The 20,823-nt window shown below is 57.3% G+C and overlaps 2 protein-coding genes across 4 annotated transcripts in view; one reads left to right on the forward strand and one right to left on the reverse strand.

Moving 5' to 3' along the window:
• Positions 1 to 20,823, reverse strand: part of CDH23 (cadherin related 23) — a 370,961-nt gene that overhangs the window by 74,848 nt on the left and 275,290 nt on the right. The window contains exons 28-33 of the mRNA XM_077778722.1: positions 13,529 to 13,589; positions 12,447 to 12,595; positions 7,544 to 7,679; positions 5,896 to 6,284; positions 4,921 to 5,022; positions 882 to 1,031 (exon numbers count right to left, since the gene is read on the reverse strand). Of these exons, the coding sequence (XP_077634848.1) occupies positions 882 to 1,031; positions 4,921 to 5,022; positions 5,896 to 6,284; positions 7,544 to 7,679; positions 12,447 to 12,595; positions 13,529 to 13,589 (987 nt within the window). The remainder of the gene's footprint in view (positions 1 to 881; positions 1,032 to 4,920; positions 5,023 to 5,895; positions 6,285 to 7,543; positions 7,680 to 12,446; positions 12,596 to 13,528; positions 13,590 to 20,823) is intronic.
• Positions 15,207 to 19,464, forward strand: CUNH10orf105 (chromosome unknown C10orf105 homolog). 3 transcript variants are annotated; one of them, XM_077778720.1, is made up of 2 exons: positions 15,207 to 15,385; positions 18,862 to 19,464. In XM_077778720.1, exon 2 carries the CDS (start codon positions 18,867 to 18,869, stop codon positions 19,236 to 19,238), a length of 372 nt encoding a protein of 123 aa, XP_077634846.1. In that variant the 5' UTR covers positions 15,207 to 15,385; positions 18,862 to 18,866; the 3' UTR covers positions 19,239 to 19,464. The 3 variants fall into 3 exon arrangements, with proteins under 3 accessions (XP_077634846.1, XP_077634847.1, XP_077634844.1); XM_077778721.1 differs by lacking the exon at positions 15,207 to 15,385 and adding an exon at positions 15,961 to 15,986; XM_077778718.1 differs by lacking the exon at positions 15,207 to 15,385 and adding an exon at positions 17,114 to 17,178.

Consider the following 20,823-nt stretch of genomic DNA (forward strand, 5'->3'; position numbering starts at 1 on the left):
GGGGGTGGGGGGGGGGGGGGGTGGGAGATGTCAGCATACTGGCCTAGGGACCAGAAGGGGGGTGTGAGTCCCACTGCACAGATGTCTCCCAGGACAGGGGTGGGGAAGCACTGACACTTCTGGAGACTCGGCCAGAAGCAGGTATGAGCCTGCTTCTGACGAGGTCCGTGTGGCCCTCGCAGCAACGGTCAGAGGGAGATGTTCTCTTCAGTTGCAGACAGGAGGCTCAGACACATGAAACGATGGGCCAAGATTACACAGTTTGCAAATGTCCATGAGAATGAAGATTCGAACGCCTGTGCTTCTGAGCCCAAAGCCGGCCCCCCAGAGGTGTGATGCTGGAAAGCTCCCCAAACACGTCACCCAATTCACAGGACAGAGTAAATAAAGCAGTGGAAAGATTGCTATGCTCTACCGCCCCTCCTCCTGTCCCCTGGGGTGTCCAAACCTAGAGTGCGTGTGGAGGGAGCACTGCCTGCTGTAGGACAGAACCCCACGCCCCACTCTGCCAAAGCAGGAGGGAGGAGGGGCGTGTCCTCTCTGACACCCAGGGCCACACTGGGAGGGCTGGACTGGAGCCTGGCACATGGGGCCGAGATGCTGAGTGCGGTGGATGCGGTGATGAAGGAGTCACCGGGAAAGAAACCGTCTGTGCTTTCAGCCTACTGTGGAGGGCTGAGCTATGGCCGGCCTTTGGGTTGTGTGTTCACTTGAGCCGGGCAGGGCCAACAACCTGCACAGCTCTGCCTCCTTTCCTTGACTGTGGACTAGGGTGAGGTCAGGGCCGCACTGCCTGGGGCCTGACTGACTCTCCTCGAGCTGAGAGGCTATAGAAGCCTCCTACTGGCAGGGAAGATCCAGATATGTCTCTTGGCGCCCACCTGCCCGTTGCTGCCGGCATCGGGGTCCTGGGCCTTGACAGTGGCCACATGCTGGCCCATGGGGCAGTCCTCGGGCAGGCTGACTGCTGAGTCGGAGGTGAAGTCAAACTGCGGACTGTTGTCATTCTCGTCCAGCACCGTGATGTAGACCTGCAATGAAGGAAGCCAGAGACCTAACACCTCCGTCCCCTTCCTGGCCCCAAACACCAGGCTCCCACCATGGGTTCAGTGGGCACCAGACCTCTGATAATTCTGGAATGTCAGGTAGCATTCAGAGCCTGCCTGGACCAATCCAGACTTCACACAGAGATCCTGAGCACATTTTTCCCAGCAGTCTGATGGGAGAGGGCGGTACACACCCTGTTGCTGGGGCCAGGACAGCAAAGGCAGCTCTGGGGACTCAGAGGTGGTGGGGCCGAGGGCTGGAAGGCGTGGGCCTTGGCTAAAGGGGACAGAGGCTACTCAGCAAAAAAAAAATCCACAAGGAATCCCAGCTTGGCCTTGGCAGAGCTTCCTGTTTTTCAAGAGGAACCAGGAATCTAGATTTTTTGAGGAATTAGGTGGTGATTAATGAAAATTAAAGGAAAAACTTATGTGCAGGCTGGCCAAAACCCATCTGGCAGCCAGATATTGCCTGAAGGCCTCTTCACTCGTGCATCTGGGTTAGAGGGAAGGAATTAGGGCTTAAGAACAGGATGGGGCTATAGGGTAGCTTGGTGGTCCCAGGGAGGAGAGAATTTCCAACTATCAGATAAAAACTGGGAACGTGCAAATTATACATGAAGAGCATGTTGTGTTAGGTCTGCAGCTTCTAGCTCATGGATGGATGGCCACAAGTGCCCCTTAGGGTCACTGATGAGAGTGAGAGGTAGGGTGGGAGGAGGCTCAGGTTTTAGGGCTCCCAGGCCAGGCCTCCTCCCACGGGGAGCCTGTGGAACCTCGCTGCCCCAGAGGAGGTCCACTTCATCCTCCCTGCCCATCAGGTCTTCCTTCTTCTCCATCCTGGCCACGCCTTCATATTTTTAAGGCAGTAGTGACAGCACCCACTCTGCCACTTACTGGCTGTATGACTTTGGAAAAAATTATTCAACCTTTCTGATCTTCCATTTCCTCAACTGAGAATAGGAACAAAAACATACGGCACCAGGATGCTCTGGGGAATGAAGGCGCAAACAAAGAGTTGAGGGGTGGGACAAGGCAGTCCCCGTCCTGTGCCTTGCCTGGCAGACTCGCATGATCTCACTTGCCAAGGCTTTGCGCATCCGTCATGATTTTGGTCAGGGAGTTCTGTGAAGTCCCAGAGCCCCAGTCTGCTCACCTGTGAAGTGGGTGCAATGATGCCTGCCATGCTGTCGGGGCAGAACCAAACAAGGCCCCTGTGCTCTGATTCATCCCAAACTGTCTGGCTGGGGTCAAGGCCTTGTTTAGGCTACCTGTGCTCCCTTCCACCATAGGGCCTTTGCACACGCCTAGACTCTTTCCTGTAGCATATGTTTATTGGTGTGATTATTTACTTATAAATGTTTATTTTTGAGAGAGGGAGGGAGGGAGGGTGGGAAGAGGGAGGAAGGGGCAGATAGAGAGAAGGGACAGGATCCAAATCAGGCTCCAGGCTGACAGCAGACAGCCCAACACAGGGCTCAAACTCGAGAACCACAAGATCATGACATGAGCCAAAGTCAGATGCTCTACTGACTGAGCCACCCAGGCGCCCGACTGGTGTGATAACTTAATAAACAGTTCCCCTCCCTGCCCCCCCTCCCCCCACTATATCTTATGTTTGTGAAGACAGAGGCTGTGTCTGATTTTGGTTTCCTGTTGTACCGTGAGCCCAGCCCAGAGCCTGGCACACAGTAGGTGCTTCCTCTAGGATTAGCGCTATGATGTCGTTTGTGAGAGGATCCCCGCAGTGGGGAGTCAGCCTCAGTGGCTGAGAATGGAGGGCAGGGGCCGAGGGCTATGGAATTAGCTCTGGGTCTGTGCTCCTACCTGGGGCCTCATGGTCCACACCTGCTGTCCCGGCCCTGAAGGCCCGATGGCGTTACTCAAGGGCCTGCCCCAGTCTGCCCCTTCCTGCTGCCTCTCCGTCCCTCCCAGCGCCCACGGGGGCTGCCGGGGTCAGGAAGGAGTCAGGTGTAGGTGAGCTGTGGTTTGGGGGTTCCGGCCTTACAGAGGAAATGGTGCCACCTTTAAAAGGCCCCTCTGCCTGCCTCCACCCACAGCACATCCAGCAGAGCTTGGGGCCGACAGGGCAGGTGTACCTGGGGCAGAGAGGAGCCCGAGAGGAAGCCAGGCCAGAAGGGAAAGGTCCTGGTTCCTAGAAGAGGGTGACGTGACCAGAAGTGCAGGGGTCTGCACAGAGGTGTGTGTTCTGAAATGCCCTTGGTGGCCCATGCGGGGGAGAAAGGAGTCCGGAAGCTGTGGTGGGGAGCATCCTGACTGCCCTGCTGTGTATCAGACTCCACCTGGCCTCTGCTCCCAGACACCTCTGAACACTGATGGGGGAGCTGCATGCAGCTGGGCCCAAGCTACAGATGAGGCTGCCGGTGACAGGGCCCCATCTAACCAGAGCCGCAGCTCCTCTGGCTGGGGTGCCCAGGAGCCTGTCTTGTGTCCACCCTGAGGGCTCTGCTCAGGGGCTGCCCTCTCAGACCCCTAGTGGGCCAAGGGTTGCTCACGGCTGCTCGTTGCCTCACTACCCCGAGGTGGGCCCCATGGATGGAGGGGGCTTCGGGGTACCCTCAAGCGCCAGCCAGGGCCACCGGAACCGAGTACCTGCAGGGAACAGCAGGGCAGAAAACCCCAAGCAGCTGCATTTGGCTCTCAGCCTGGACAATAGGTTGATTTCTATCCCTCTAGGCCAATGTGACAGGGACTGGGCCGGGGGGAAGGGGAGTGAAAACGGGTCTGTAACCAAGACTGCTGAGGCACTGGACGCCCCATAGGATCTACAGATGGCCTGACCAGACTGGCAGGGACCCACGCCGAGTCAATTGTTAATGTTCTCATCATCGCTGTGGGATGCCACCCTGGGGCCCACCCCCGTGTCAGCCCCCAGCCTCCCAGCCCGAGTCCCCTGCCTGCCTCTCCCATCCTCCTAGGAACCTTGCCTGACACCTCCGACCTCAGCGGTCATGCTCCCCAAAATGCTCTGAGCACATGGTCTCCCTGTGGGCAGTGATGCCCGCTGTGCCCGCGGCTGCCCTTGCCCAGCACCCTGCAGGCCCCGGCACCATGTGCCCACCGCATGTGTACAGTGATAACATATGCTCCTTCCCCAACCCCCACGAGAGGGCGAGGTTCCTCTTTACAGAAGCCACTCCCACCCTATGCTGCCTGGGTCTGGGGTCTGGTTTACAAAGGGCTTCTGATCTGTCACCAGCGTCAGGGCTGCCGGCACGATCCTCATTGTAGACCCAAGGACGAGAAGCACAGAGAAGTTGAGCAACTTGCCCGTGTCACCCAGCCAGTGCGGAGCAGAGCTGGGGCGAAGTCTCAGTGTTCCTTCTGTCGTGTGTTCCACCTACTGTGTGCTAGTGACCCCGCCCTGGACCCTGTGGGCTGGCAGGAAGGGCAGAGCTGGACATGGGGAATGTGCCTGAGAGGGGCTGGGCTGCAGTGCCCGTCAGGGGTCTGGGCGGCAGCCTGGCATAGGCCTGCCCACATGCTGTCTCCAGTGGCGGCAGGAAGGTGCAGGGCCACGGCCAGCATACAGTGGGGAGCCCCCGGCCACAGGCTACTCACCTTCTGTAGGCAGAGCCGGCAGGAGGCCACGGGAGACAAAAGGCAAGGGTGCAAATGGTTAACAGTCTGCCACACTCCCAGGACCCGCCAATGCCACCACCCCACCCCCTGCCCACGGTCTCCTCCCCACCCCGGCTGTCCAGGAAGGTGTGGCGTGACCAGCCATGGCGGTTGAAACCCTCACCCATTTGGTGCCTGGCCCGTGTGTGGGGTGGCTGATGAAGTTGTGGCTTTGGGGTGCCCTGGGACAGTGACGGGCTGTACCTGTGGGGCTCTCACCCGGGGGCCCACTCACCACGGTGGAGTCCACCTTGGGGCCGCCGTCATCGGCCACCACTGTCAAGGTGTAGAAGTCATCTTTTTCCCGGTCCACCAGGCCCTTGACTGTGATCACACCCTGTGGGGAGGGGGCCAGACCAGTGAGTGACAACGTCACACCCACCGTGCAGAGGCCACCCTGCCCCCAAGCAGTCCCACACTCCAAGTCAAACCGGACTCCTCGCTAATCTGCTAATCCCAAACATTCTGCCTACTCCCTCGCTTCCTTGTGGTTGCCTCTGCCCCTCAGAACCTCGCCGTGAAGCTCTGTCGGCCCAAATCCCCCTTCTTCCCCAAACTGTACTCAGATGCTGCCTCTTCCAGGTAGGCTGCCGGCTTCCCCAGCCAGGTAAGATCCCTCTCGCTCGGGCCTCCGTCATGCCCATGTTGTAGTTCTTTTTACACCTTCCCTTGTGGGGCTCTGATGTGCATCCTTGATTACTCCCTCTTCTCCTCCCAGTCTAAGAATTCTCTGGAGGCCAGGAACTCTGGTTCATCTTTGTGAACCAATATTCCCTAGGACAAGGCCTGAACCCTACACAACCTGCCTATTTTCAAAGAAAGGAGGCCGATGAAAGACACACTAAAGCAAAGATGGAAGAGTAAGATCCAGATTGTAGATAAGAGACTAGCTGCTACCTAGCTAGGACTAGCTATTTTGATGAAGCACTTTATATCTGAGCTTCCTAACAGCCAAGGTAAAAAGAGAAATGTGATGAGTTGCCTGGCTATCATTGTCTACTTACAAGAAGGTTACCAGGTTGCCTAGGTATAGGTCGTCCTGAACATGGAGAGGAATGTATTCTAGGGATATTTAGCTCAAAGACACTTTATGACAAAGAGGAGAGTGCCATGCATATAGAAGGAGCTCAATAAATGTTGGTTGGCTGTGAAAGGACTGAGCTTCCTGCCCCTTAGAGCCCTTGCTGTGCCTCCTCCCAGTCTCCCTCACCGTGATGGAGTCTATCCTGAAGAGGGCTTTGGCCTGGGCGCTGGTATAGGCGTCGAAGCGGTAGGTGATCTGATTGAGGTTGTCGATGGAGTAGGCCTGAACGCGCACGATCTCGGTGCCCAGGGCCAGGTTCTCCAAGATGGCAGCCTCGTAGGAGGCATTGGAGAACTGCACGGCCTCGTCCAGCTCGTTGAGCAGAGTGATGTAGACGCTGCAGAAGCCCTGGTGGAAGGGCGGCGCCTGGTCGGTGGCAGACACGTTCATCAGGTAGCTGGTTTTTGTCTCATAGTCCAGGTAATCCACGGTGATGATAAGCCCCGTGCCCTCGTCAATCTCAAACTTCCCCTCCGCGCCGGACAGAATGCGATAATTCACCAGGCCGCCATCCCCTGCAGGAGGACACAGGGGTTGTGTGGTCTCAGACTGGTGCGGGACTGGAAGCCCTGTGGCTTCCCCAGCACACCTGTTGCTGACCTTGAGGGTCAGTGGGAGGGACCTTGGCTGGCCTGCCCAGTGTGCACTGCTCCCCACCCTGTGGGGCCGGGTGGCAGAGGATGGGATCAAGGTCTATGTGGACATCAAGGCCCAGCACATACAACCTCTCTGGGGCTTGGCTTTGGCATGAGAAATATACTGGCAGGATTTGGTTCTGCTTCTGGAGCCTCCAAATTCAAGTTCAAGTACCTCCCTTGGGTATTTGGACAAGCAGTGGTAAGGATATCAGGGGTCTCTTGTAGGGGGAACTTTCATCTAGAGAGTGTCAGACAGAGGCAGCATTCTCAGAAGTAGCCAAGACTCCATGTGGCCCCTCCAGTCAAGGGGTCCTAGCACCAGGGACACCTTCCCTCTCCTCCTCACTCCTCCAGCTCAAATCCCTTGGCCTCAGCGGGCTCTTCAACAGGAGTTCGAGTTGGGATTCCTTAGCTGAAGTCCACAGACATCGAGGGGAATGGCCAGCCCAGAGAGGCTGCCATGCGGTGGTGCTAGGCGGCTGGGAAGCTAGGAACAGCTGAGGGACCCACTCCGGGGGGGGAGGGGGCAGTGGCGCCCCCAGGAAAGAGCTCCTCTCTGGCTGCATCCCTGGCTGGGGGCAGGGCCCAAACAGCAGAGCCACATTCTCCTCTGCTGTGCACTGCCACCTGTGGCCATCTCTGGGGCTCAGGGTCCTTGGTGAGGTCCGGACTGCCTTCAGAGCATTGCAGAACCCTGGCCCTTGTGAAGGCCTTGTGTCAGGCCCTGAGCCAGGCCTGTAGGACATGGAATTGCTTCTGGCTGGAGGAGCAGGCCTCAGTCTGCTATGTGACAAGTTCTTTACCTCTACCTCCCCCAGCACTGCCACACGCCTGGCCAAAGGTTAGCCAGGAGCTGATGGGTTCCCCCAGTGAGAAACCTAGACTTTCCAAGGTTGGGGCCTACCCTGTCTCCATCCAGAGACTGGGGCAACTCCCTGACTTCAGTCCTTCTAGGCTTGGGCATCCGGTGGGGATACTGTTAGGACTGTACCGGTAGTCCCTCCCCAGCCTGGGAGCTGCTGGGCGGGGCAGCCTGAGCCACCCCAAGGATGACGGGCTCCACAGGGGCACGAGGGATGAGTTGCAGAGGGCCAATCCCAGGAGCCGGACTCCCTTGATCCCCCAGCTGGCCTCACCAGTGTCTCGATCTGTGGCTCGGACGACGATGACCGACGTGCCGATGCCCGCAGTCTCTCGAAGCCCCAGGCGGCTGTACTGCTGCTGTGTGAACACGGGGGCCTCGTCATTGACATCCTCCACGTACACTATCACCTGCAGGAGCCAGACCAGAGGTGGAAGGTCAAGGTTGGGTGGCAACCCGAGAAGTCCGGGGCAGGGCCCGCCTAGGCCTGCATGTGGGGTCACGGCTCTCCTGGGCTAGCGGTGAGCTCTCTGGAGCTCTCTGGCTGGTCACCGTGTCCCCTGAGCTTGTACAGTGCCGGGCATGGGGCAGGTGCTCCCACATCATTTTATCGTACTCTCGGCATTGCTACTAACCCTGTGGGAACCCGTGACTCTTTCCGGCCATCGAGTTCAGCTATGAAACAGATCAGTGTCATAATTCACACTCTGTGCCATTTCTAGGGTTGTGATAAAGACAAAACCAGCCAGGCCTTGCAAAAGTACTTAAAAAGTTTAAAGTGACCCCATTTGAACATCAAAATATATCTGGGAGAATAGACCTCCTAGTGTTACTTATGATGGCAGCGAGGACGCTGGTGTTCAGACCCCTTTAGGCACCTTCTCTGAATCTGTTGCTGTCTGGGGCCAGGAACAGTGGTTCAGGGTGGGGGAGGGGACTAACCCCAGCCCACCCAGGCTACTGAACACACACACCCAGAGAGGCAGAAGTGCCTGGGAATTCTGTCCCCTGGGGCGGTCCTTAGCCACTGGCTGATGGGCGTGGAGGAGAAATCCCCTGGCTTCCTCAGCCCTGACTGGGTAGTTGGACTGATTCTCTCCAGAGCTCCCTGTGGGACTGAGCCCAAGTCCCTAGGGCGGCCTTTCCTTCCTGGTCCCATGCCCCTTCTGGCAGAGTCTCCTGGGAGCACTTTCTCCTTATCACCTTCATATCAATTCTTGTCGCCGGATTTGCTTCTGAGAACCCTGGCCAAGAAAGTGGCTAATCTGAATCATAGAATCATGCATAATTTTTTGTCACTGCTTATGTGTACTTTCTAATTGTTCTTTAAAGAACATGTGTCTGCAGAAGGGAAGGAAACAGTTTAAGAGCTGTTTATGGAGAGAGTTTATGGCTAGGGATCAGGGCCATGGCTCTCGTTTTTTGCCACACCACCTGCCCGGGCCCCTCACATACACGCAGGAGCATAGGGAGGGTCTGGCCCAGGGATGTGCAGGACCAGGTCTGTGTCCAGCAGGAGCAGTGTGGTAGGGGAGGGGAGTGCGTCACAGAGCAATGGTGCTTAAGGAGCCCCAGGGGGCCCCAGATGTGGGGACCAAGGCTCAGGGAGTGGGAGAGACTCACCCAAGCCGTCATGGTAACTGAGAGGGCAGGCAAGAGAGTGGGGTGCTTCTGATTCCCAGTCTACCAACCCCTCCTCCTCTTTGCTCTATGTTGGGGATGTGCTGGCCTCAGAAGAGGAAATGACCTCCTTCCAGCCTGAGAGAACCAGGCTCAGCAGGGGCTCGCCGGCAGGGTAGAGGAAGAGCCAATGGGGCCTGGGCACTGGTGTGCAACACAGGTTTCTCAGGTTCTCACCAGCGCTCACGGCAGGACCGTGGCACAGGGAATCTGAGGGCACTTACACGGGGTTTCTGATTTGTCACTGCCTTGGGGACCAGTCCCAGCTTCTTTAATTATTATCATTATATTTATTTTGAGAGAGAGAGCAAGTGAGCATGAGAGAACAGGAGCATGGGAGAGGGAGAGACAGAGAATCCCAAACAGGTTGTACACTGTCAGTGCAGAGCCCAGCGCGGGGCTTGATCCCATGAACCATGAGATCATGACTTGAGCCTAAGTCAAGAGCTGGATGCTTTACTGACTGAGCCAGCCTGGCACCCCTACCCTGCCTTCTCTTCTGGGCTTAGCTGGGAAGTTGCTGAAGAAGTGAAGGGGCTTCTGTTAGCACAAGCAGGAATGGCAGCCTGATTGGAGAATTTTGTGGTGGCTGGTAGCAGAGGTAGGGGGCGGACAGATCTATGCGGGTAAAGGTTTCTCTACTTCCCTGCTCTCGAGGTCCCTGAGCCCTGCCGTGTCATTGCATTTTCATGTCCAGACACCCAGAACCCACTATGCAAACTACAGTGCCCATCCCGGAGTGCAGCTGCTTACAAGCCGGAACCTTCTCAGTTTGGCTGCACCAAGAACTTGGCTGGGAAGATCCTGGGTGGGGTGGGTGTGGGGGGAATTTGCATGGACGAATTTCGGGAACTCTCTTTCTGTAAACAGAAACCAACCATCCATCTTTAAAAAACTGTGAGCCTTCCCCTTCTTGAGTCTGCTTGTCCAAATGGCCTTTCCTCCAAAGGTTGTGGGGACAAAGCCAGGGCCAGTCAGCCGGTACGATACAGAGGACAGAGGTGGCATGGAGCCTGGGTGTAGCCCGTTCTCTGGGGGGCTGGCTCTGTGCCTCTAGCCTCTTGCTGGTTTCAGCCTTGTTTTTAGCAGCAGAGACAGGAGGCAAAATGGTGTGTGGTTTACAAACCTGAGAGACACAGATGTACAGGAAACGCACGGGTCTGGCGAGTTCTTGCTCACAGGAGGGCTCAGCTACTGAGCTGCCGGGCTCCCTGGAGAACCAGCCCCACTGTCCAGCAAAGCTGGAGCCCCACACTGTCTTCAGGGAAGCCCCCAGGTTTCTTGGAGCTCAGAGGTGTGGGGGCTGTGTCTCACAAGGGCTCTCAAGACCCCGCCCTGGGTGCCAGTTCCTAAATTCCCACCTTAAAGTGACTCGGGGTTTTGGGTAGCAGTCTCTGTGCTCCGAAGGGCCTGGACGGAGGGCAGCACAGTGTAGTGACTGACAGCACAGATGCCCCTGGACTGTGAGGTGTGAAGCCCAGCTCTACCCTTACTGCTGTGGGACTCTAAACGTGCTGGCCAATCCCTCTTTGCCTCAGTCTCCTCCTCAGCCTCCCTCGTAGGGCTGTTATGAGCGTTAAAAGAGTTTAAGGACAGGGGCACCTGGATGGCTCAGTCCATTAAACGTCCTACTCTTGATTTCAGCTCAGGTTCATGATCTCATGTTTGTGAGATCAAGTCCTATGTCGAGCTCTGCTGACAGTGCAGAGCCTGCTTGGGATTCTAACTCTCTCTGCCCCTCCCTCTCCCCCTTAGAAGAAATAAAAGATATTTAAAAAAAAAAGAGGAAAGAGTTCAAGGACAGAAAGCACTTAGAAAGTGCCTGACACAGAGTTAGTGTCACGTGAGGTTTTGCTCTTCCTCAGGGCCCACGGGGAGAGGACGGAAAGGAGTGTGGCCAAGCAGGTGTGCCTCTCGGTGTCCCATCCCTGCACTGACCGTCACAGCCTGGCTTTGATCTATGTACCCTGGGGCACGGCACACTACTCTGTTTTAAAAGGTCTGTGGCTAAAAACGGTTTGTGGAGTCACAATGCCTAGGCTGACAGGTGCAGGCCCCGGAGACAGGTGCTCACCTGCTTCCGGGAGGGTGGGGAGTGAGGGGCCACAGGAGGGCCGTGATCAGGAAGCTGAAAGTGTAGGGAGCCAACCCAAGCTACACTGACCCAGTCACTCTGCGGCCTGAAGCAGACTCCACAAACAGCAAGCTGTGCTGTGGGTACTAATCAGGATGAGAGTAACCAATTCACAGGCGTGCAGGTGAGTGCGGCTGCCAGGGAGTGCCCCGTGCACGCAGGGTGACCCGCAGTCACTGGGGCCCCGGTGTCATTCTGAGCCCAAGGGATAAAAGCCCAAGGGATGTGACTCCCTGAGCCATCTGCACCTGGGCAGATCTCACTCAGAGGGGCAGCTGTAAGGACCCAGGTTTGTCTTTCCATCTCTTCCTGGGGCAAAGCTGCCGGGGGGCACCAGCAGCTGGGCTAAGGCTGAGTCAGCGACTCTGCAGCACCTCCCGCCTGATGCCTGACGGTGACCCAGGCCTCTGTTCATTGTTTCCAGCCCGGGGAAACAGTGGGGTGGAGATGGGGCTGATAAGAAGCTCATACTCCGTCCTGGGTAAAAGCCCCGGCCTGCTCCCCACCCAGGCTTTTCCCATCTTCCTCCTACTCTTTCACGTTTGGGGTCTGACTCACTTTCCACCTGGTTCTGGGGACGGAGCTGTGAGCTCCTGAGTGTGCAGTGGGGGTGGGGTGGCCTTGAGAGGTCATGCCATTTACCTCAGCCATCCCTCTGCCACGGGGCAGAATAGTGCATAAACCGGCCCAGCCACTAGGAGCACATGTGTATCTGTGTTTGACCGTTCCAGAAGATTAAGGTCAATCTGATTTCAGCCGTACAGGGCAGCGGCTCGAGGCAAGTGAGGGTGGGCGGAAAAGGATACATTTGTTGGGGCAGCTGGGAGTGGTAACTGGACTATGTTGGGGGACACTGTCAGTGGCAACTGCACGAAGCCTGGGCTCAGAAGTCCTGGCTCGAGTTCTGGCCTAGCACTGGCGATTTCTCTGTGCCTCAGTTCCCTCACGTGCAAACTAAAGTTGGTAACGTCTTTACCTCCAAGACCATAATTGTGAGGTTTTCTTGGCTCATCCTGGTGAGCTTGTGGATGTGGGGCTTAGCAGGATAAGGACACCTCTCCCATCCCTCTGGATGGACATCAGTATTGCTGACCCCTTCCCCATCTGGGGAAACTGAGGCTCAGAACAAAAGGACATTTCCGAGATCCCAGGCTGGGCTTTGGCACCCCCTGTCCACACACCTAGCCCCAGGTAATCCAGCAACTAAGCCAGTGGTGGGCTGCTGAGTGGTGGTCCACGTGGTGGCCATCTCTGGTCCACCAGAGCTGTGGTCTTGGCCTCACTCTGAGGCGACTGCTGAAGAGATGCAGGGCTTCACAACCTGTGGAGCGGTCACATGCAAGCCCCACCCCCACCCTCTTACCCTGACGGAGCTCCGCATGGGGCCCAGGTCATGGTTGTAAGCTTCCACTATCAGCACATGGGATGAGTTCCGCTCTCGGTCCAGGGGCTGGGGCCCTCGCATCAGGAGCCCGTTGCTGACGTGGATCCGGAAGTTGTTGCCATGGTTACCTGTGTTGGGACAGAGGAGATGCATGGACTCTGGCGTGGAGCAGGACACAGGTGCTCATAGCATAGTGGTGGGGGAAATGTGGGGCCCAGAACCCCAGAATGCTGACCCTGCACAGAGCTCTTGGGAGCCTGGACGAAGCCCACAGTGGCAAGAAGGCCCCAGCCTCCTGCTGCCCTGGTCTGACAGGACTTGAGGGAGAGGGCAGGAACCTATCTTGTACCTTCCTTATGGGAAGTTTGGGGGACCCTGAGGCCCCCATAAGATGCGTCAGGGGATTTGAATGCTCAGAAGGATCTGGAACCATACAAAAAGAGACACCAAAACCAAATTCTCTGTGGGTCATTGAAGTGAGGATTTTGTGTGTATCTTTGGGCTCGTCAGGTACCCATTCCCCCATCCTAGGGTAAGAGCACCCCAGTTCTCCTCTGGGGACCCACCCTCCTCCACTATCAGTCCACGTGCTTTGCGTAGGGGCGATTTTACCCCCGATTCCAAGAGCGGGCAGATCACCACATCTCTGGCCAATCGTGACTGGGTCAGGGATGGTCGCATGATTCCAGCTGGGCCAACGAGACTCCTGGCCAGCTTGCTGAGGGCACCGTCCCAGTGTCTAAGGCCACAGGTGCAGGGATGGGTACGTGACAGATGTTGGGTCAATGACAATGTCTGAGGGGCTCACTGCTGGGGGCCGCCCTACCCCAAGGTCCCCTCTGTCAGGGTGATAGCCCACAGGAGGCACTTCAGGAGCAGAGCAATCAAACGCAGCGCACTCAAAAGACACCCAGCTTGGTGCGAGTGATCCAAGAATGTCTGTTTCCCCCCTCTGCCCGCCCCCATGTATGGCCGTTAGGGCTTCTTTGGTCTCACTTCCCAGACTCCTGGCAGCCTAGGAAAGCTTTGCCCTCCTAAAGGAGGGAGGGCAACACACTCACCATGAAGGATGCGGTACCACACGCGCCCAAACTCGCCCTCATCTGCATCTGTGGCTTTGAGCTGAAGGAGAATGAGACATGTGGTCATTTCCTGAGCCACCCCATGGGGAGGGAAGACATTTGCGAAACCCCTCTCCTGCCCTCCACACCACCCCCAGCCCACCCTGGACAGCCTGTGGCTTCCCACAGAAGCTGGGGGAATGTCTGAGAAGGACACATCTGTCTCTCCCCCCACGAGGATGAGCAGATGGCTCTCTGCTGCCCTGTCGTGGCAGAGGACCTGTTGGCTCTGCTCCTTGGTCCAACACCAGGGTTGGGGGCAAGTTGGGGAGAGGGTGGATGATGGCACAGTAGCTCTCTGGGCCCAGGCTTGCCTAGGATGGCCCCCAGGTGCTGGCTCTCCGCCTTCCGCCTTGTGAGATCCCAGGAGCCTCATTGAGGTGGGGGGGCAGGTGCTGGATGTACGGCTGCGTCTCACCCACATCTTTCCTGGTTGGAAGCCATTCTGGCCACTGTGCACTGTAACAGCCACTTTGTGGAAACCCAGAAATGCCACCTCCCTCCAGGTGACTTTGTACTCAATCACCCGTGCGTTTGCTCCGGTCTGAGGCTCATGCACAGTCTCCGGTGGGACCTGGGGCGTGCTGCTCTCACTCAAGAGACCCCACCCAGTGTCTGTCCATTTTCACAGAGAATCCGGCCTCGAGGCTGTTGGCAGAGTCACCGCCAGCCCCAAGGCAAGTCCTGTTGGACCAAAACCTGAACCCCTACTCTACCTGCTATACCTCTGAAGCGAGTAGAGAGACTGCTCCCCTGCAAGGTGACCCAGGAAGAGGCCCGATGGCATGGCCGGGAAGACTCGGGCCTTGGGATGTTGTCTTGAGCTTGCTCTGTGGTGCCCGGAACCTCTCACTTCTGGATCTGCCCTCTTCTCCCCACCTCTCACCGCAGCCCTGAGGCTGCCGTGCCCTTACTGACCATGGCCGATGGTGACTGGTCTGTGAGGGGGCACCTCATCAAAACTGGGTTAGTCTCATCCTTCACTGAGATTTGGGACCTTGGGCCCAAAGAAGGAGCAAGTCCACCTTCCTACTGGTGAGAAGTGGGAGTGTCTGAGCTCATTTTCCACTTACTCCCTCCTCACCGCTCTGCCCCAGCCACACTGATCTCCTTGCTAGCCCTTGAAAGCCAAGTGCATGCTGTTTCCTCCACAGGCCACTCTCCCTCCAGATTTTTGTTATGCTCGTGCTCTCACCTCTTCCAGGTCTCTGCTCAAATGTCATCTGCTCAGCCAGCTTTCCCTGACCGCTGTAGGTGGAACTGCAGCCCCCTGCTCTAACACCCAGGCCATCCCCACCCCCATCAGCTTCTGATAGACTATGTCCTTGCTTATTGTCTCTAGTCCCCCAGAGAGAGGGAGCTTTGTCCACTGCTGTATCCTCAGTCTCTAGAACAACGGCCCTGGGAGCCTGGGGGGTCCTTGATGGGGAAGCTGCTCAAGACTTAGGTTCCTTCACAGGCAGCTGGCTGCTGGGAGGTTCTGGCTTCCGGGAAGAAAGAAGGCTGGGGAAGGGCGTGTGTGTGTGTGCGCGCGCGTGTGTGTGTGCGCGTGTGTGTGTGCGCGCGTGTATGTGTGTGGTGCGTGTTGTGTGGGTGGTGCGGGAGAGCTAGAGAGCCACCGCCTGCAGCATCTCCAAGAGCCCACTCAAACTGTAAGGAACATAGCCATGGCTGGCCCTTGATTCTGTGCTTTCTGCCCTAAGATCTCTTTGACCTTTGAAACCGTCTCTCACCACCCCCTCCCGATTGCGGCCAGACACCTTCAAAGGGCAGGTGCTCTTTCTGGGAAGCTGAGTGGTAAGCCTGGGAGGTGAGGGGTGCAGGGGCACAGGAGGGGAGGAGGGGCCGGGAGATGCCAGGGCCTGTCACCCCGCCCGCAGCCCCTCTCCCCTCTCCCGGGTAACCTGGAGGCTGGCAGGCACTGAATAGCAACCCCGCTGGCTGCCGACCATACCATTCGAACACCCGATGGGGGAAGGTGAGAGTCTCTGCGGAGGCAGGGAAACCCTGCCCGCGTCTCCCCCAGGCCTCCGCCCTGCCCGCTAAGAGGGCTCCAAGGAGACAGACTGGTGTGAGGCCCCGGGAGGGCTTGGGGAGCAACTGGGCTCCTCTGCATGGCTCCCCTCTCCCGCTGCCCAGCCCAGTTGCCATCCCTACCCTCTTGGCTGTCCCCTCCCCCAAGGCAGGACCCAAACTCTTCCAGACAAAGCCAGGGCTAGCTGGAGAGTGAGTGAAGACAGCCCGCTCTGCCCAGCCGGGCTGACTGAGGGGCACAGGGCACGGCAGAGTCCAGGGGAGGCTGGTGGTCACGGGTGGCACCTGGTGCTCCTTGGGCATCCCTTGGACAGCTGAGAACACCTTTCTACCCGGCTTGGGACGACTGAGCGCTGGCTCTGAGGTCAGTGTTTGGGGAGTGAGGGGGAAGGTGCAGGAGAAGGTGTGGTGAGGAAAGAGGGGCCAGACCCTCGCTGGGGACTCTGGGGGAGGGTGTGAGGGTACGCACAGACCTGGGGCGTCCTTCTGCTTTCCGCAGAGTGGAAACAATGCCCAGTGAAGGACAGTGACTGGCCCAAGGCCACACAGCAAGACGTAGTCTGCGGTTAGTTTCTCTGCTCCAGCAGGTGCTGCTCTATGGACCCCCAAGGGACAAAAAGGTGGCTCTAGATTGAGCTTGCAATCTGTCTAAAGCAGGGGGCTGCCAGAGTGCGTTGGGCTTGCGGGCAGGAAGAAGCTTCAACTGCTCTTGAGATTATGCCTAGCCTGGGTCTGCTGGAGGCCTCTTTTCCCTGCAAGCAGCTGACCCTCGGGGGATCGGAGGGGCTGTGAAAGGATCTGGGAGCTGTGTGTACCAGGGATGGTGGCTGGATGCTTTCAAGCACTTTAGAATCTCTTGCTTCCCAGAAAACTACTAAGATGCTAATTACAGCCTCAGTTGCCTTTTTATTAAAGTGCTTCCCCCAAGGACTGAAGCCTGGGCCAGCTTTGCTGGCCTCATAGAGTCTCCAGATTCATGTGACAGTCTTGAAATACTATGAGGACCAGCAGGATTGAGACTTCTCTCACTTCAGACTGCCCTGGGTAGGACAGGGGGCCAGTTTTCTCAGTTTTGTCCCTGTGGGAGATGGTGGTGGGCACACCCCATCCCTTTTCCATGCTCATATTCAAGGAAGGATCAACCACATGCGGCTGCCCAGCCCAAGTGCTTTCTAGGCCCAATGCCTGAAAGGCAGAGGCCCTGGGCAGCTAGGCGGGCATCAAAGTTTCCAGCTGAGAGCTGGGAGGGGTCGTGTTCTGTCTGGAAATGTGGGAAGGAGTGGTAGCAGGGAATGGGTGGGAGCTGGGGTGTGCTGGATGCCCTCAGTCGGCTGGGCGCAGGGTGAGGCTGCGAGCAGGAAGGAGGCTGGGCGCTGGGAGCCAGGAGTTAGGTCCTGCCACTGTTGGTGAGTGTCCCGGGTAGGGATGGGGGCTCCGGAGGGTGGGGGCAGGGGAGGGTCCTCTCCACTCCCCACCGCCTGCTGACACAGATTCTCGGCAGCCCACATACAGAGCCTTGGCACCAGCCTGCGGAGCGTCATGCTAGAAACTCAACCGTAAGTTTGTGCTAAGCTGCGAGCTGGGAGAAGGGGGCAAACCTGCTATCCGCATCGCACGAAAGTCTCCAAGGTCAAAGAGAAATAAATGATCACCTTTTATCAGGCCTTCTTTTGGACTTCCTGTCCTGCGTTCATAGAAATCAAAGATCATCAATACTGGCCTGCGAGCGGGCGGTGGCCTGCTTGCATGTTTGGTTTGGCCTGTTATAATGTTTTAAATATTTGAAAATTCATTGCACATTTTTTTTGGAGTCAAGTTTGTTTAGCTTTTGCAGCATATCCCCCCGCCCTCCTGCCCCTCTCCTGATTTAACTAAATTTGAATTAGTTGCCAACATTTAAACGTCAGGAACGTTTGCCTGAAAAATCCAGATTTCTGACTTCTCTTGGGAAACTGGGAAGAGCCGGCCACACGGGGCCTGCATTCCATCAGCCTGGCCGAGGCACCCCCGCCTGCTTGAGGGCCTCTCCACCAGGCCTCTGGGGTCACGTGTTCCCTACTGGCCATGAGCTCTAAGTATTTTTATTTGCAACCCCAGACATATTCAACTAGAAGCTCCGACTGTTCTTCTGTCTACAAAGATTATGTGCTGCGGTCTCGTTAGCAGGGTGGCCATGAGGGATAACGGGTACCTGGGGTCTGGGAGGCATTTTTGAGCCCCACCCCTTGTCAACTGTGTAGCTTTTTGTAGGTTGCTTCTCACCTGTTCTCAGAGCTGCTCAGTGATCTCAGAGGACTGGGAGCCTCAGGACCAGGAGTCAGGGAACCTAGTTCTGGCCTTTGCTTGGCCACTGGCTCAAAGTATGGCCTTGGGCTGGCCTTCCCTTGGTGGGGCCTCAGTTCCTTTCTTGTCATGGGAGCAGGTTGGGTCACATTGGGATGTACCAACAGGAATGCCCATGGGGTGAGGCAGGTGGGATAAGGTGTGTAGTGGGCCTGTGGGGGAGTGTAGGCACCTGGGGGCCAAGACCTCTAAGGGGGGCAAAGGCTTCTCGGCCTCAGCTACTGAGTGCCAGGCAGTAACTGGTTGCCAGGGTTGCCAATGTTGAAATTCTGGAATTTCAAGAGGAGCCAGATATTCAGATGCCCATGTGAAATCCCTTTGTTTTTGGTTTGTGACTTTAAAAATATTCGTAATTAATTGACACTTACAAAAACACTATAAGGACCCAATGAAACATGCCTGTGGGCCCCAACATTCCATCAGCCTGGCCGAGGCACCCCCGCCTGCTTGAGGGCCTCTCCACCAGGCCTCTGGGGTCACATGCTCCCTACTGGCCATGAGCTCTAAGTATTTTTATTTGCTCTCCGTGTGGCTGCAGCCCCAACATTAGATAATTGCTAGGGCCCTTGCTAGCAATTGATGACTTGTTCCTGGGCACAGAGCAAGCACTTGACGGAGTGGTTCTTACATCCAGATTTTCAGGGGTAAGACTACTGTAATTCACGAGAGTTGGTTTTAAAATGCCAGAAGGCATCACCCTGTTGTCTCCTCTGTAGGAGGTGGGCAGGGGATAGAGCAGAAAGGGAGCCTGAGTTCAGGCCCCGCTCTATCATTTTCTGCTGTGTGACCTGAGACTCTCTGATCCTCACTGTTCTAACCTGTGACATGGCTATGATACTGTCTGCAGCTAGTTTAGCAGCCCCCAGCCCCCATCAATGTTCCCCTTCCTATTGCAGGAGCCATGAGCACACGGGGTCCCAGCCCCCTGGCCTTCCTCACAGCCCCTGTCACTCCTGGCAGCGCCACCGAGGCAGCTGACCCCCTCCCTGTGCTCGTCGCCCTGGCCTGCATCTTCCTCCTGCTGGCCAGCTGTCTGCTGTTCATGACCCTCTGCAAACCGGCCGCGCTGGACCCGAGCCGCCGGCGGGCTCGGGAGTGCATGCCCCACCACCCTGGGAGCCCCAGCGAGCCCCAGCTCAGGCTCTGGAAGCGCCTGGGCTCTCTGCGCCGCTCCCTGCACAGTTTCCGTCGAGGCAGGCCTGCTCCCAGACGCCCTCTGCCGGGCTGCGATGACAACCTCGACTGTGACTGCACAGAATCTACCAAGATGTGATGGATGGGCTGTTCCCGCTTCCCAGGACCCACTCAAGGATTCTCCCGCCGGTGACACAGCCTGGAACCCGGGACTGCAGAAGGACCTGGGCCACACGCTCAGCCCCCGTGGTCCCAGGCCTGTGGCCTTTCCCAGAGACAGCCCCTGGAGGAATGTATTCCTCTCTGCAGACCCTCCAGGTGCTGCCTGCTAAAAGACTGCTGGGCCAATGCGCGGCCCTAACACTTGGCCCCAGGCTTCAGAGGGCACAACCTGGGACCCCCCCCCCACAACTCTTCTCTGGCAACCAGGCACCAACGACCTCCAGGGAGCAGTGACCCTGCTTCCCAACAGAAGTCCTGCCCACCCTCCAGGTGCCACAGCCCAGCATGGATTCCAGTCTGAGTTGCTCAATGGCCAAAGGTTCCCTCCAGCCAAGTGAAATACTCGGCCCACACGTAGGGCAAGGAACTATCTTGCCCTCTGTGCCAACCCAGTGCCAGAGGCAGGAGGAAAGCAAGGGGCTTCTCTCCTTGAAATCTTGGGACCTAGCAGCATTCACCTAATAATCCCTGGGAGCAGCTGGCACCCTTGTGGGTCAGATGCCCGCGTGCCTGCTGGGAGGAGGGCAAGCAGGAGGTTCTCGACACTGCCTAGCCAGTCACCATCCTGGCAGCCATCTTGGTGGCTCCCCTTCAAGGCACCCATGTCACAATGAACCAGGAAAGGGGCCGAGAAAGGGTTAAGGAGCCCGTTGCGATGCCAGAACCTGTGCTGTGTCAAAGTGGCGGGAAGCATTGCCAGAAGCTAGAGGTGATGCCACCTGGGCTCTGAGGACACATCATCGTGCTCCTGCCTCGCCCAGGGTGGGGGGCATCCTCCTATTCCGGTAGGAGAGTCCAGACCTCCCCAGGACGGCTGTGGGACCTCAGGTCTGGACCACACTAGGCATGCTACCTGAGTTCCTGGCAATTGTGTCATTGACTGGCTACCCATCAAAGCAATCCTACCCTAGAGCGGGCTTCTCAGAAGTCCAACCCCCCCAAAGTCTCCCCACAGGGCCGTGGCCGTGCACTCTAGGTCCTAAATATGGAGTGTGGACAGAGGGGGTCTGAGCTGCCTAGTTCCTGCCACCTGTGGCCTGCTACAGGGCTGGCCCCGCCCACCTTGCTGACTCCCAGTGCAGCCAGCCAGGTCTTCTCTAAAAGTAAGCTCCAGTTTTGCCACTCCCCCGCTCCCAACCATCTCTGGTTCCCAAATGCTGGCTAGATAAAGCCAGGGCTTCTTCGTCGTCTGGGAGCTGGCTTCAAACTCTCTCTCTAGCCTCATCTCGACCCAAGACTCCAGACAAACTGAACCACCTGTCCCCAGGCTGTGGCTGACGCTTCCTAAGGCACCCCCTCCAGGAAGCCCTCTTGGCTCTCCAGCTGAAAGCCACCTCCTGCCTGGAGCCACTCCTGCTCTTTACATCTCTCAGAGAAAGGAGAGCAAGATCACATCCAACCCTGCACACTGCTTCACCAGCTCCTACAGAAGTAGGATGCCTCTGTCTCCTGAGTGAAGGATGGCCCCGTCTGGCTGTGTCCCCACCTCCCAAAGTTTAAGG

This window comes from Crocuta crocuta, unplaced genomic scaffold (assembly GCF_008692635.1).
Source record: "Crocuta crocuta isolate KB4526 unplaced genomic scaffold, BGI_CrCroc_1.0 scaffold167, whole genome shotgun sequence".
Taxonomy (NCBI): domain Eukaryota; kingdom Metazoa; phylum Chordata; class Mammalia; order Carnivora; family Hyaenidae; genus Crocuta; species Crocuta crocuta.